At 37.4% G+C, this 16,091-nt stretch overlaps 1 protein-coding gene across 32 annotated transcripts in view; it reads right to left on the bottom strand.

Annotated features, from left to right (window-relative positions):
* The window catches only part of CLASP2 (cytoplasmic linker associated protein 2), a 151,358-nt gene that overhangs the window by 106,372 nt on the left and 28,895 nt on the right, over positions 1-16,091 (bottom strand). For 31 of the 32 annotated variants that reach the window (XM_027655814.1, XM_027655798.1, XM_027655796.1 and 28 more), the window contains exons 3-7: positions 14,830-14,933; positions 11,340-11,431; positions 10,950-11,025; positions 9,351-9,448; positions 2,178-2,248 (exon numbers count right to left, since the gene is read on the bottom strand). In XM_027655814.1, the coding sequence (XP_027511615.1) occupies positions 2,178-2,248; positions 9,351-9,448; positions 10,950-11,025; positions 11,340-11,431; positions 14,830-14,933 (441 nt within the window). Of the gene's footprint in view, positions 1-2,177; positions 2,249-9,350; positions 9,449-10,949; positions 11,026-11,339; positions 11,432-12,123; positions 12,228-14,829; positions 14,934-16,091 lie in introns of those variants that run through there. The other variant, XM_027655835.1, reaches the window with a different exon arrangement.

The following is a 16,091-nucleotide window of genomic DNA, read 5'->3' as shown; positions in this document are numbered from 1 at the left end:
TAAATAAATAAATAAATAAATAAATAAATAAATAAATAAATAAATAATCCTTGACACTGTAACAGATGTGTTAGACATTAAAATCTGGCCTTTATCCAGAGATGTTTGATAAAGCTCCTGAAAGAAAAGTTGCTAACAAGGCTACAGAAATTCAACAGTAACTTTCAATCTACACTGTAAGCAGTAAATACAAATTGTCCTTCAGAGAATAACAAAGCACAAAGCCAAGATAAAGCACTAACAATGGAAGAATACCTTTTCAATAACATTGAAAAACTGCCTAGATGGAAGCAACAGATGAACTAGGTTCAAGCAAAAATACTGAGAACAATGTATTAAGAGGGATTCTGTCTGTGATACCAAAACAGAATCACAGTAACTTTGCACAAAAATTGCCACCTACAAAACAAAACACAGTTTATACTGCCACAGATCAGCATTAATATCTGTGTTTTACACGAGATAAAATCAGCTTCAAAATAAGGTTTATTAACTCTCTGAAATAGAGACAAAAAGGACAGAAGTGCCACGTTAGCTAGTCCAGCAATGTTGTAAATATATTTTCATATATTTAAATTATTTCAATGCACTCATATTCCCTCATGTAACTTTCGCTATTCTCCTGAGAACTACTAACAGAAAAAATACACATGTATAATGCATCTCTGAACCTCTCAAACCTACACAGCTGTATTAACTTTAAATGCAAAAGATAATGGTTTGCCCTTTCACAATGAGCAAATTTATAATCTAACATAACATTTATGTAAAACATTTTCCCCCCAAATTATTGAACACTTTCTTACAAAGCAATTTGTGTTCTTTAAGCGTTCAAGAATAGCAATGTTTCATTCCAAAGCAAATTGCAGCAGAGAAATTCTCACTACTTCAAAGAAAAGGTTAGAAAAACACATTCCTTTGAACCTACAGTCCCTTCTGTTTTCATACCAACAAGAAAAGGGTGAGAAAATTTAAAATGAAAAGGGTATATTTGAGTACAGGAAGGAATCACATGCATCCCTCAAAGTATTTCTACTCTTGCATAGTCACAGTTTTTAAATCTAGCAGAGCCTCCTCAGCACAGTTACTTTGAATGAAAAATTAACATCAGAAAATCCTCCCCTATAAAACGAGATCTATGACAGGACCCAATGGAATGGTCTGGAGTTGTGTCAGGGGAGATTTAGGTTAGATATTAGAGAAAGGTTCCTTCACCCAGAGCGTGGTTTGGCACTGGAACAAGGTTCCCAGGGAAGTGGTCACAGCATCAAGCATGCCAGAGTTCAAGAAGCATTTGGACAATCCTCTCAGACACACGGTGTGACTCTTAGGGATGCTCCTGTGCAGAGCTAAGGGTTGAACTCGATGATCCTTGTGGGTACCTTCCAACTCAGCATATTCTGTGATTTTGTGATCTACTGATTCCTTACAGAAGACAACAAAGCTTTCAAAACCAATTATATTAAAGCCACTGCCACTGCACCTGCCTTGTTGCAGTGTTATGTAACATTTTTCTTAATTTATAGTTTTAAGAAAGAATGATGGTTTTGCTTTTTCATACTATATAAAACTGCATCAAAAAACCAGTAGGAAGCAACAAGGATTCCCCTGCACAACAGGTTCTCTTTTCTCGAAATACACCAAAAATAAGGAGCTCAAACTCAAGGAAATCTTAATTTCAACATTTAAGTGTCTTTGAATGCTGCAGTCACCTATTTCTATAATTTAAAACTCCACTTATTATAATCATGTATTATAATCATGTATTATAATCACGATGCATCATCTTAACTGAGAAGGTATCAAACATACTCATCGGTAAAGTATCATTTTGTTTTAGAAACATACTGTAAGATAGGATAAAGGTTCATCTGATCTTTTTTCCCCGTGCATGAACACTTTGCAGCATTCTTCTATCCTCTACTGAGCACATCTGCAACTTGTTAAATATTCACCGCTTGTTTCCATGCAGTTTCAACACCTTTTCCAACTGTATTCTGACCGCAGTCCAGCAAATACTTCCAGTAAAACAGTATAAGCTTGTTTCACCAAATGTCTCATTTTCTCAGCATTTACACGTTTCTATTCATCCATCTCATGTTGATAATCCTAATATTCAAATATTTATTTTGTATTAATCTAAAGGTGATTATAAATAAATGATCTTTCGTACTCACCACTGACGCTGCTTAAAATCATATTTCCAGAGTTTCTTACTTCATCAAATTTTGTAAAGATTGTTTGCAACCTACAAAGAACAAAAAGAACAAAGTATTTTTATGTATTTGAAATCTCACTGGCTACTGGTAAAAACAAATCAGCTTATTAGCATATTTAAAGCAGTAATACAGAATAAACAAGAGATTAAGAGTATCAAGAAACAATTCCTAAAGGATTCATCTTTAGTTGAGCATCTTCACACAAATGCACAGAAAACTAAGTCAGCTTAGCAAAGAACAAAACTGAGCATTGTTATTAGCATGATTAAATATGACATCCTAAAGTTCAGGTTCAGTAACAGTATATACTGGGTTTAGATAGCTGTGACACAACAACAAAAGGTAACAATTTGAACTATGGAATGTTCATGTTGAAAAAAATACGGATCACTATTTAATTTATTCTGAGACAATTACTAATTTTCCTCAAAACTTTTATTCCTCAAAATTTCCTCAGATTGGTTACGAAAATACTTTTGTGGTAGTTAGCACTTCCACAGGAAAAAAAAACAACAACTTTTTTCTAAACTTAAGATACACTAAACACTTTAGTTATGTCCAACATGCACACCACTGATTTTAACTCTCACAACAGAAAAACCTCTGCAAACGCTTTGCTACATGTAAAAAGCAAAAAACAACAAAACCAAAAAACCACAAAAAACACACACCAAAACAAAAACCTCCAAAACTCTCCATTTGCAATCTAGTTCCACGAGTCAAAAAATGGTGTTCAAGCAAGAAAGCTGGCTGACACTTCAACAGCCATTTCTCATCACTTCTGCAGAAAACTCAAAAAAAGCAGTGGAAGTATCTCACAGAAAAAATGTGACCCACGCACTAGCAATACATTTGTACTGACATAATACATTGTTCAGCTGCAAACACTTGAGAACATTTTCTTACATTTCTCAAAAGACTTTTTTGCATTTAGAGTACTCAGAATACGTAACGCACGTGAATTTTTAGCTCCAAGTTTATCAGGACCGAATCCTGATTTTAAATGAACAAAGTTATGAACTACAAATCACATGACAGTTTGCAAATCTCAAACAGGTACAGTTTGGTTACATTAACAGAACTAGAGACTACGTTACCCAATTCAAAGTTTGCTAAAAATTTGCACTGAAAGGCTGGCTTTACAACTCACAATCCGAACTATTTTAAGGCAGACCTAGAAAAACGTGTAAGAACAACGCCTGGGTACGAAAATCCTTACAAGGCATAAAGGAGAAAAGTCAAGGACACACAAAGATTTTAACTTCAGCATTTCCCAATGCACACACCACTTTTACTCAATGATCCGTGCAGAGAGGCTGTGAACTCTCACTGTGCAGAGTCTACATTCTCTGAGACTGCAGGCCCCTTTCACTCACTGGGACCTCATTTATCTAATAATGAAGAATGCGATAAAATAATGAAATGCAGACAGACGGCAATATAAAAAGTTTGAGCGTTTCCCTGCACCATCCAACAACTTAGGACTCTCACAATATGTTACTTTTACTTTCCAAATACCTCAAAGCAATATGCTACAGAGCAAATTTGTCCTGGACTTAGCAGGCCCACAACAAGAACGACACGGATTTAGCTGAGAATTCCACAAGAAGGCCTACCCTAGATGCAAGCACCTAAAAAAACACAACCAAAACCCCCCTTAATCATTTAAGTCAATAACCCGTAACACAAACCAGCAGTTTTTCTACGATCTCAACTCATCTCAAAACTGTATGTTGCTCAGTAGTAGTTGGCCTAATCTTTCCCTAACATACTTGGCAGCCTCTCTCTGGAACCTATTATCCTCTCCCTTTTGCACCACCATTGCACTTACATCCACTGCTGCCACAGCAAAATGTCTGAAACAGCAGCAATTCACACATGTCGCTGCTTTAATATTAAACCTCAAGTCTTTTAATGAAAAGATCAGTTGGTAAACCAAAGGCGACTTATACGGAAAAGGGGTTTTTTTTTTTTGCACGTAAGACTCGGAAAAGTAAAACTTCTGAAATTAAATGCTTTATGGGTACTAGCATTTACTAATGACACATGGAATCCCATTAACATGCCATGTGCTCTCAACCGTACAAAGTGAAAAATTCACACAAGAATCAATACGCATAATAATGCATCGGGCCATCCTGCTTTCATAACAAGAAGTTAATGTGTTTGTTTCATATGTACCACAGGAAGTACTTTTAACTTTTACCAGTGGTTGCGAATTCCCCTCAACACTGCTGGATTCCATTGCAAACACTGCATTAACAGTGCACCTAGTTAATGAGAAAAACTTAACACTACATCTGAAGGGCTAAGACTGTTATCCTGAGAAAAACTGAACATGTCTAGAGAGATTAACAGATTTCCTTTGAAATTTCACTTTAATTTTTATATCCTGTAAAGCTGATGTTATCCATTTCGCATACATACTTTACAGAATTCAAAAGAAAAAAGTATTTCCTGCTCTTTTGAACCTAGTTTTCAAAAACGCTTTCCTGAGTGTTTTAAACAGAAGGTAAAAACAAAATGCTTCCTTATAAATATGTTATAATAATACACATGTTGCCTCTCACTCTGGGCAAAATATTTGATAAACTACTACTACGAACAATAAAATACTGTTTGTCAGCACTGCATGCTATGTCAGCAGTGGTGCAGGCTGCAGAACAACACACAGTACTGCCACTCTTAAAACTTTCAAAGCATGTCTTTATGACCAGCAGCACACTACACAGCATCTGTCATAATTACAACAAAACCAACCAAAAAATCCATTATAACACAGCTGTCAAAAAGGTAAAGCATTACTGTAGATCCAACCCTCTCTTTAGTACAGCTTACAGGAACTGTAACTACTACTTTGCAAAGTCTCTCACAACAAGTTTCTTCCTCCCTCTCCTCCCACCCTGCTCTTCTTGTTACCTTTTTCTCTTCTCATATTTCTTCACAGAGTCACAGGCAGCAAGGCAGTATGGGCTAAAGTCTCTAAAATTATTGCAACCACAATCAATTTAAGAATGTGTACAGGAGTCCAGCTCCTGGCAAAAGAAAGCCTGGCCAAGAGGAATCCAAGAACATTTACATGGCTGGATGAAGACCAGTTTCACCAGCAATGAGGAATGTTCTTTGAGAAGAGCAGCATTATTACTCCCTTTATCTCCTCTCTCTAAGCCCAAGTCTGGATATGGAATTGTAATCAATCAAGGAAGTCATCAGTCAACAGAAATACTATGTCACCAGTGGACAGAAATATTATCTCCTTTCTCCAAAAAGACACAGACACATCTTCTGCAACTTCACATATGGAAGGAAAACTCCCCACTGACAAAAAACACATGTTCAGGACAGCAGGCCACTTCTGCGCGGGCTGTCTCACTGCATGAACGAATGTATGAGGTTGCAGCACTTTAAATGGGGGCTCCTGGTAACCTGCTAAACCCTCTCCTCTGGCAAGCGACAGGTCTCTGTCACAGTATTACCATAATATGGTGGTGATGTTCCACAAGAGGAACACAGGCTTGAGCTGACACGTGGAAACGTGGATATTCCCAAAGAATGCGCACTACACTTCTAGACTGAAAAGCTGTTAAATCATATCATGCTTGGTGAAGTTCAATTGTTCATGTAACAGGCAGAGGGGGATACCTAAAACTTTGAACCTGGTGATAAAGAGGCAACAGAGCACCGCTCCCCTCTCAATAGCAGAAGGATAAAGAAGAAGAAAGGGTGGTAACAAGTTTGTTGTTCATGTCCAAAGTCAGTCTAAAGCAGGAAATGGCCCATATCAAACCTTGCACTTATTTCTCCATATTTTCCTTTTCCAAGATAAAAAAAAAAAAGGATCTTGCAGACATGTGTCCACATCTGGACACCCAGATGGACTTCATCTACAACATGAACTAGACAGATAAGCAGAATGTGCCTACCACACAAAATGTGGTATTCAGAAATGCATAATGCAATATGTTTCAACATTTTACGATATGAAGTTGTGGCCCTAGACATAAGAACTAAACAAACAACTGGTTTTATACATTCATGTTTCTCAAGTAACAGTAGGGAAATCTGTCAGATGAATTCCTGAAAAATAAAAGCTTTTAACACTCAGACTAAGTAACTGCTATCTAGAGACACATACACTATTTCCATTCAAGGAAGATCAGCCACACAGATTCCATACTATAACAAATTCAATTTGGCCCATATAGAACAAAACCTGTTGACTTTTCTTGGCTCACTGAACAAGAAATAAAACATCAACTTTCAGTATTCACAAATATATTAACACTAATACTTCCAGGCCCGATACCAAAGACTGTCAAACCTCTTTGGCAGCAACTTCAACAGAAGGGAAAACAAAATCCAAATTTTCAACCACAGATTTGATACTGTTTTCTAAAAAAAGAATGTGCTTCAAGCAAAAAGCACAATACTATTCTGAGATTTATAAGTTGAAAAATAATAAATACAAAGAGGAACCCATTGATTTTATTTATAAACAAACTCAAATTAATCTTGGTAAAGTACAGAAATACACTGAAGAAAAATAAATAGTACCATGTAGAGTTGAACTACAAAGGTAAGATCCCATATTTTATTCATTACCTAGATTCCAACAGGTCCAATAACCCTCTCTAGAAAATCCAGTATTTTCCACAAAGGCAAACCCTACCAGGTGCAGATTACAAAACCTTTTAAGCCTACTATTATTAAATTACTAACTATATTTGGCTTTATATAGACACAACATGTATATACCATTTGCATATTTAAGGAAGTTGAACAATTTCTCAAAACAATGCTTGATTAACTTTCCTGCCTTCCTTTCAGCAGACATGAGCTCTTATTTTCTGTGCTTTAAGAGCAAGTGCATTCGACCAGCAACACACAGCTCTCTAATGTGTAATTTTTTATGTAAACTAAACAAGCCTATGTTGTATTAATTCATGTGTGCACCAAATACTGAAGTAATAGGGTTTTCTGCTAATATTTATGTTCAGACACAATTTTTAGTGCACTAACATGCAGTGAAGGAGCTGCAGTGCAGTTTTTTAAGGCTGAACTCAACAGCTGAAAGCAGCCATGTCTGAACTACAGATTATCTGTAATACTTAAACCCCTTAAAACCTACACAGACACACAAATATGAACAGAGATTCCCCTCAAAATAGTGAATATTCAACATCAAAGATTTTTTTCCACAGATGATAGCTGCTGCATAACCACATGAAAATTTTAATGCATCCAAGCAAAGGGAAAGCTTCTGACAGGCACTGGGGAAGAAATGTTTTAAATTAGGTCTGCCTCTGAAGGAACAACAGTCTGAGCTACCATAGAGCTAATCTGTCTTTCCTGAGCTTTGTCAAACGCCTTCTTATTTGAGTGAAGCAGTAAGAAGAGACTATAGGAGCTCTGCTTTCTGTCAGCGATGGATGGGACAGATTTAGCAGCCTCAACTAAAATAAATCCCAACTCCCCCCTTTATCCCAGCCTGAAAATTACCACAGAAGACACAACACTGAGACTCAGCTCACATACTATTTTACACTAGCCCTGACTGTCAGGTGCAAAACTACTGAGATTCAGTGGCAACAACCCATTTAACATGCACCAAGTTGAGTCTAGCTTCTTTATGTAAATGCAAATGATACAGCCATGCTTGCTTTCAGATCAGGGCAATTTTGTATTCAGCTGATTCAGACAGTAGAAACAACAACTTGGCACCTACTGCAACTAAATTAGAAGCTGTTGATTGCCCCGAGGATACAAAGCACCTATGGTGTTTAATCCTATTTGAATCCCGAGATGTACTCAGTTTGTGTCACAAGGAGTTGTGAACAGTGAGTGCTGAACCTAAGCTTACTGTCAGACCCAACAGTCATTGTACAAAGGCTGTGTTATCTGCGATCTTTTATTCTCTGTTCCAAACAATGTCCAAGGCCATATCTTAATGCCAGAAAGATATTCTCTGTTATGTTTCAGTTACCTGCTAGGAAACCCAGTTTTTGGAATTGCAGTAATAGTATGGCTTAAACTTCTATGGTGACCATATAATCTATTAATAGTCTAAAAGTGTGTACAACTTCTCATTCCCAAAGGCAGAGTAAACTTTTCTCTAAACATGCTGAACTCTGCCTGGAATGTGAAACAATAAATTCAACATCTTTCTCCTATGACATTTTCACAGAATCCCTGAATGGTTTTGGATCATCTAGTTCCAACTGCTCCAGGACAGGCAGGAGCACCTTCCACTAGACCAGGTTGCTCAAAGCCACATCCAACCTGGCCATGAACACTGCCAGGGATGAGACATCCACAACTCCTTTGGGCATCCCGTTCCAGTGTTTCACCACCACCACATTAAAAATTACTTCCTAATATCTAACCTAAACCTACCCTCTGTCAGTTTAAAGCCATTCCCCCTTATCCTATGACTACACGTCCTTATAAGAAGTCCCTCTCCAGCTTTCTTGTAGGCTCCCTTTAGGTACTGCAAAGTGCTCTAAGGTCTCTCCAGAGCCTTCTCCAGGCTGAAAAATCCCAGCTCTCAGCCTATAAGAGAGGTATTCCAGCACCCTAATCAATTTAGTGGCTCACCTTTGGACTAACATGTTCTTCTCATGTCAGAGGCCCCACAGCTGAACACATATTTTGATATATTATCAAGTTGTATTCTGATATCCTATAAATAATCATTAAAAACTAGGGCTCTTAGTTTTTAAGAAGGTTCTGATGAGGCACAGTATCCCTTCTGATAATTCTCTCTGACACCAAGCAGTCAATATATTCCACTTTATCAAAATCAAGAAGTGAGGTGACAATTCAGAGTAAAGTGATATGTTGATTGATAGAGGGTTAACACATATTTAAAAGTGTAAACTGTTTTGATAAGGAATTTGAAAGATTTTATTGAATAAACAGTCTTTCCCACAAAGGGCAACAAAACAACGGTTACTTTTATTTCATATAAACTAATCTACACAGTCAGGAACACTAGTTGGAAGCAAAACTAACTAGAAAACAAAAGAAAAATTATAATAATTAAAACCCAAAGTTTTTAGTGAGTTTAAAATTCTGATTAAGAACAATAACACGTAAGGGCTCAGGATTACAAAATCAAAACAGTTAACTCACCTTCCAGGAGGAATTCCTCTCTTCGCAAGATCTATTCGTACTTTTTCTCCCACATGTCTGTAAACCTCTACAATGGCCAGTATGGCAGCATCTCTCACCTGTGAATGCAGTTTAAACTGTTAATTTCAGGGTTACAGAAGCCAAATAACATTTGCTGACAACCCACTAATCTTCCAGTTTCTACTGACCAGCACGCCAATTCATTTCACAAAACAGCTGAAACAGTGAGGATGAAAAGGAAAGGAAATAGAACTGTTATTTCAAGATGGTATTTGTTCTGAGATAGAGCAATCCCAGATGGTAAAAAAATGCTAAGAGTAACCGCTTTAGAGGGAATTTCTGGGATGGACGTAAGAATAATATTTGTGGAAAAAATGTACTTTATTTAGGACTCTTATCACAGCAGGCAATACTTCCAAAAGTTAGTTCCTGCACTTAGTCTTGACACTTCATTTGCTTTCATCTGTTTCTACACACAGAAGGGTCCTTCTGGAAAACCAGGGACCTCACTGCCCACAAGAGTGGGCCAAAGTGATCAGCATTTTCTTAATTTACTTCAGCCTGAATCAGGTGGCATGACATCAGCACAACAAAGGGAATAAGGCAAGATTGTGGAAGGGGAAAGAACATTTAAAACAAAGAGATTGAGTGCCTCTTTAAAAAATTCAAACCATAGTCATCACAATAACAACTGCCAAAAGTGCATTTTAGTATATGCCATTATTCTCTATAAAGAATGACTGGAATGACTTTAGTATTGTTCTTTGCAGCAGTTCAAACTAAACATACAATTGCTCTCAGAAGATATGAACTGCATCTTTACTAATCATCAGCAAACAGGACGAATTCTTCACAGATTTTCTCTATAACAGAACAATGCTATGCTATCCAGGAGACAAGAACTTTGCCACAGTCAGAAATAACGCATAAAGACCAACACTGTTTATAAGACCATCTCCTACCAATGTTATCTTCTCCCTTACTGTATTCTTAGTCTTTTCTGTCAAACACAACTGCATATAAATCGAGATATTTTATCCATTTCCATTTGAAGCCTTTCTGAAGTTCAGATGTCACTATTATGCACTATATCTTGATTTTCACTGCAGATGTTTTTGCTTACTTAGCTGATTTTAGCAACAGTCCTTGCATGTTCTCGAATGCCATTTGGGTTCCACTTAGAAAATAATTACACACAATAATGTTATCTTTAGCAAATTTGGCAAACTATTGCAGGTTTCATATAGGGGCTGCTTCTGGAGACAATTCTTTGTGTCAGTAATGTTTTTTTAATTATTTTCTGTCAACATGCTCTATAAGAAACAACTACTTTCAGTAATTATTAGTTTCAACTTCTGGAGATTAAACTAAAGGGACAAGTATATTGCAATACTACTGCCTTTGCAACTCTACTTTCATCTTCCAGTGGATGGACTGATTAAGAAAAAAAATGGGTTTATTTTTTCTCATGGTAGAAACTAATGGTATACTGTACACAAGCACTTTATCAGCTTGTCTTTAAATGCTTATATTTAATTTGCTTTCATTGCTCTGTCAAAGTATAGTTGTTTAAGGACCAGTAAGTAATGAAATCCTTACCTGACTATTGGAGTCACCAAATGCTATACACAGATGTGGCACCAACTTGCTGAGGATTAATGGCTGTGCACCATAACTTAAAAAAAAAAAAAAGGTGTATTGTTTACAGAAAAACAAAATAATTTATGCAGAAGTGAACTTTTAGCTTAGCATTCATAGAACACAAACTGACATCAATCAAGCTCTGTCTGTCTCTCACTACTCACTTGTCTAATTTTAAGTAAGATAAAAATTCCATAACTTTAGTCTTTCAGAAAGCTCACTAGTTGTTTGATTTTCCCCATGTATCAATGTAATTGAATCAGACTTCCTAAAGTATTAGTTTCAGAGGAAAACGACATTCAGAAGAAGGATAGAACCATTACATCTCCATAGAAACAAAAAGCTTACATGTTTAAGGTAGCAACAAGACACAAACACACTCCTTCTCGGGATCGGTAATTCTTGTGTTTAAAACCAACAGCAAGGCGTTCCCAAATGTACTATAAAAGCAGAAATAATTGTCTTTAATTACCAGGAGCAACACACAGTGTAATTCTATCCATATATTATAATTACATTCATAACAGTTGCAAAAAAATAAGAGAAGACTGGAAAAGTGATAAAATTGACTTATGAAATGCACAATGTGCAACACAACACAGATGAATTCTACGCCAAAACCCATTCCTATAAAACATCTTTCAGTCATCTGAATATTCTTATTGTTTGAGAAACAGCTCCTAAAACATACAGAATCGTTACAGTTAATGCACACAAAACAAACATTTACAGTACAAACTACTGACTCAAGCAGAAGTTGCTATATCCTTTTTGCTTCATATTCTGTCTCCCTGCCAGAATTTCCTCTCATCCATTTTAGCTTGCCCTTATCTATACTCCTACTGTCCCACTTCTCCCTTACTTTTGCTTTAAATGATTGCCTTTTTGGATTATTTCCTGCCCATTTGTTCTAACTGCTTTGCTTCCATTTTTGCTCTGCTTTCGGTTCTCCTTTTCTGTGCTGGTGCTGCTTCCTGTAGTACTACCCTCTGGCTCGCTAAACCCTTCGTTTACCTTCTTGCGCACTCGTTTTTCACTGCCTGCCTCGACTCTTCCCCTCCTCGGCTCATCGTTTTACCTTCCCATCTCTAGCTGCACGTTACGGTGTAAGGAGTGTAAACACGGAGCTTACGAGAGTGGGGATTCCCGGTGGTGTTTCGGAGCAGATGCACAGACTCTGGCTGCAACTCGCCCCAGCTGCAGCGCTGCCATTACAGCCCCGCCAGCATCCGGGGAGCGTTGCCTAGCGATGGACGGCTGCACACTGGCAAGGGCTGCACACTTCGCAGCCCAGGCACCTCCCTCTTCCCAACTGCACCCCGGAGTGGTGCAACTGCAACCTATAATGCCGCCATACCAACCTGCTAAAATGTATTAAGACACTAATTATCCCAATTGCGTTCGCCTTCCCGGGAAAAAAAAAAACCCAACCAAATCCTCAGAAACAGCTACTGATCAATGAAAAGAGAGACACTAAGAGAGGGGAATATGCATCCTCTTCATTAATGAGGTAGCACGCTTCACAGCAGACATAAAATTTTCCAATTAGAGCCCTGCTTGATAATTTTGTCCCATCTGTGGTGTTTTGTTTGTTTGTTTTATACTTCACTGGGTTTAGAGAAAACAAACCTTAGACAAGCAGGATATGGCTTGCCAAAACTGCACGGCTTAACAACAAAGAACAGGATTTTATGGAAGAAAACATCCTTCCAATTAACTCACTGTCACGGACAAACATGGGAAAAAGGAAATCTCCTTGCTAGATGTACAAAAATACAGGTAGAGAGGGAACGGTAGAGTACTGAAACAAACAAATCAGACTGAAGAGAAATTTAGGCTTTCACTAAATTAACCCTTCTTTAAGAACTAAATTCTTCTAATCAGAGAAATTCAAATGGCTGCTTAGAAATTTCAACTCTCTCAAGTTGCTAGCAACAATCCACGTCGACCTCCCTTTGTCCCATTCATGCACATTTATACCACTTATATTTTTATGCCTTCCTGCCCATAACCAGCTACACCTAGTTCTTGCTTATTAAAAAAACCCCAAAACCAACAAACACATCTAAAACAAGAAAAGGGATTTAACAACAGGACAGATTAAATGTTATTCAACAACACTCTAGAAAGGACAAGATAAGTTGACTGGAAAGAAACTTACAGGACTTCTCAAAAAATTATTCCATCCAGCTCTTCTAAGGAGATGTTCCTCTGCAGCAAAGAGAGCCTAAAGCTCTGTATTTCAGTGTTGGAGGCACAGGAAAGACTTTGCTGGTTTGGTCCCTGCTGTGATGATGATTGATACTTTTCATCCAAATTTTTAATGATCCATAAGTTGTCCTGAGAGCACACAACCAAAGCCAGGCTTCTCCCACCCTGGGGAAGTTACCAGGAGAGCCATATGTTCTCCTCCATACACACGCTGTTCCATGGACCCCATGAACCTTGTATGCTTTCTGACACTGAGAGTAAGCTTCAAAGGGGATGGAAACTTCCTTCCATCACCTCTGTGTACAACCTAACAACTCTGCACAAATGGAAAGATAAACCAGAAATCTAAAACTCTTTCATGATAAGGGCTTAGGGCAAAGCAGCTACCATCACATTCTTTATCATCAGCTGTTCAAAATGAAGGTATCTCCAAGATGCTCAGCTGTGCAGTTGTCCAAATGCTATTGCTGTAGAGGTTCTGGTCTGTATTCCAGGTACTTCAGAGCATCTTGGGCACAGGAACACAGAATTTGTGAAGTACTGACACTTAGGCACAAAGAAATGCTGCAACATCCCTCTGTCAGTGAATACAACCAAAACTGTAGCTTGTAAAAAGAGAAAACCATGTCTTTGTGGATGACACTATTAGACCTTGATGCCTAAATGCCAGTCAAATCCGTAACCAAATCATGTGAGAAAACACCTCATGTTGGAAGGGAGATTAACACATTCTATAGTTGTCTAACATGCTACCTCTTCTTTCTATCAGGCAAACAAAGCAAGTGACAATTTTCTTACTCCAGATCAAGTCTCCAACATCTTATTATTCCCTGTGCAGACAAACATTCAAACTTTTATCTAGGAATAAAAAAAGCCACGAAGTAGCACACACAAGAAACTCTTTTTTTTTTCCTGTTAACCTTTGCACTTACAACACAGAAATAGATTTTCTTCAGAAATTAAAAACTCAAAGAGTAAGTTCCTACTCATGACCAGCGTCTCCAGACTTCCAAACAACACCATTGCTCAAGACTATAATCTTGTTAAACAATCCTACATTTTTAAGACTCACGGAGTAGAAAAACAAGATTAAACACTTGGAAGCCACATAATGCTAAGAACTGAAGGTTCAGTTGAGCAAACCTCCTAATAACCGAAGATGACCTGTCAGAGAGCAATTTATCCACACCTCAGTTTATTCAAGGTTCACAGAGCATCTCTAAGTTAGAAAATCTGCACCTTAACTACAGGACTAGTCCTACATGCTCAAGCACAGAGCTAATTTTAAAATAAATTTGGAGCCAAATAAACTTACTTATTCCCATTAGGCAAACACAAACCCAAGAGATGCTTCGAACGTGCTTTAATTAACAAAGTTCTGTCACATGACATGAAAACATCTACTAAGAATTTAGCTACAATATGCAAAAAACACACAATCACACAATGCCAAGATTTTTATCTTTAGCTGAACAATGCATTAGTGTCAATCCACTAGGAGTACCTTTAAAAGTTATACCATTTACACCATTAATAGTCACCATAACATTGTGACATAGTCACAGTTCATACATAAGTCATAAGCTCACTGGAGGCCTACATCTGAATCTACATTAAGTAATCATACCATGGGTGGTGCTGCTTCATCCATCAATTTCAATATAAGGTTCTGTGCTTGCTCTCGAACTTGATCTTTGGCATCTCCCATACGATCTATCAAAGGCATGAGAACTACAGGAGAGGGGAAAAAAAAAGAAAATACAAAAGATTAAACACCTGGAGATTTCTAAAATGGAGATTTTTAAAAGATATTCCCTGAAACAGATTTGATATATATGTCATTCAAAAATAAAAGCTGATTTCAAATAGGTCAAAACATTTTTAAATCTCAAAGGAATTTCTGTGTATTTTACAAGACTAACAACAAATGCATTGGACTGAAATGGAAGAAAATAGTATCATCCAACAGGTTAAAAAAAAAGCAAGCTTCCCATCTTAAAAACAGTATGAATGACTTCAATTTAATCTTCAAAAATATGCCAGTAACTTCTGAATGTCTGGCTTTTCCGAAAAATAATAGTGGGCATGGTGAGTGGCAAAGAATTGGAATAGGAAAAGAGGATATTTTAAAGTCAGTGGGATTTTGCTGTTAATTACAAAGAAATTTAGAAGTTTTAAATCCTTCTGTTCACACAGTGTACTTTCAAGAAACTCTGCCTTACTTCAGTAAAAGTTACTATTTTAAAATAAGCATCCTCAAATAATATTTAACTGAAATTGCATGACAGTTGATCATGCTTCACATCCTAATAGTCAGAAAAAAAATAAATTAAAGGACTTGCTAATTCTTTTTGCTTGCTTTTCCAGACATAAGTCTATAATTACATCAAAGAAATTAATGCTACAATATTAGAAAAGATATCCAAATGGACACTCAGATCAATACTGTGCGAGATATCCTTCTATACTAATGCCCAGTCCTCCATCTGGGGCCTAAACACACACTTTGTGAGATTCTTCCCCCCTGTGCTTTCAGTACCACTGCTTCAAAAGCAGGGATGATGACACAGAGTGCACTGCCTTCCCTCGGGAAGCACAACTGACACGGAGTTGGTGGAGGTGTCACCTCCCGTGGGACAACTGCTTTGAATTCAGTATAGGCACGTGTTACACCACCTAGAAAAAGTCAGTTTACATGCTAATGGTAACCTTTACCTGCTGACAGCTCAGCCCTCTGCATCAGCTCTTATTTCTGATCTGATCAAGTTTTCTAAGAGTTGCAAGTATCAGTCACATAACTGAGGTGGAACTTACTCAACACAGCCCACAATACTCACCCAGCTCATCTTTCTGCTCCTGCACTCTAGTTAAGATGCTAAAAATTAATTT

This window comes from Corapipo altera, unplaced genomic scaffold (genome assembly GCF_003945725.1).
Source record: "Corapipo altera isolate COAL_440 unplaced genomic scaffold, ASM394572v1 59, whole genome shotgun sequence".
NCBI classification, from domain to species: domain Eukaryota; kingdom Metazoa; phylum Chordata; class Aves; order Passeriformes; family Pipridae; genus Corapipo; species Corapipo altera.
This window is presented reverse-complemented; position numbering and strand designations above follow the sequence as displayed.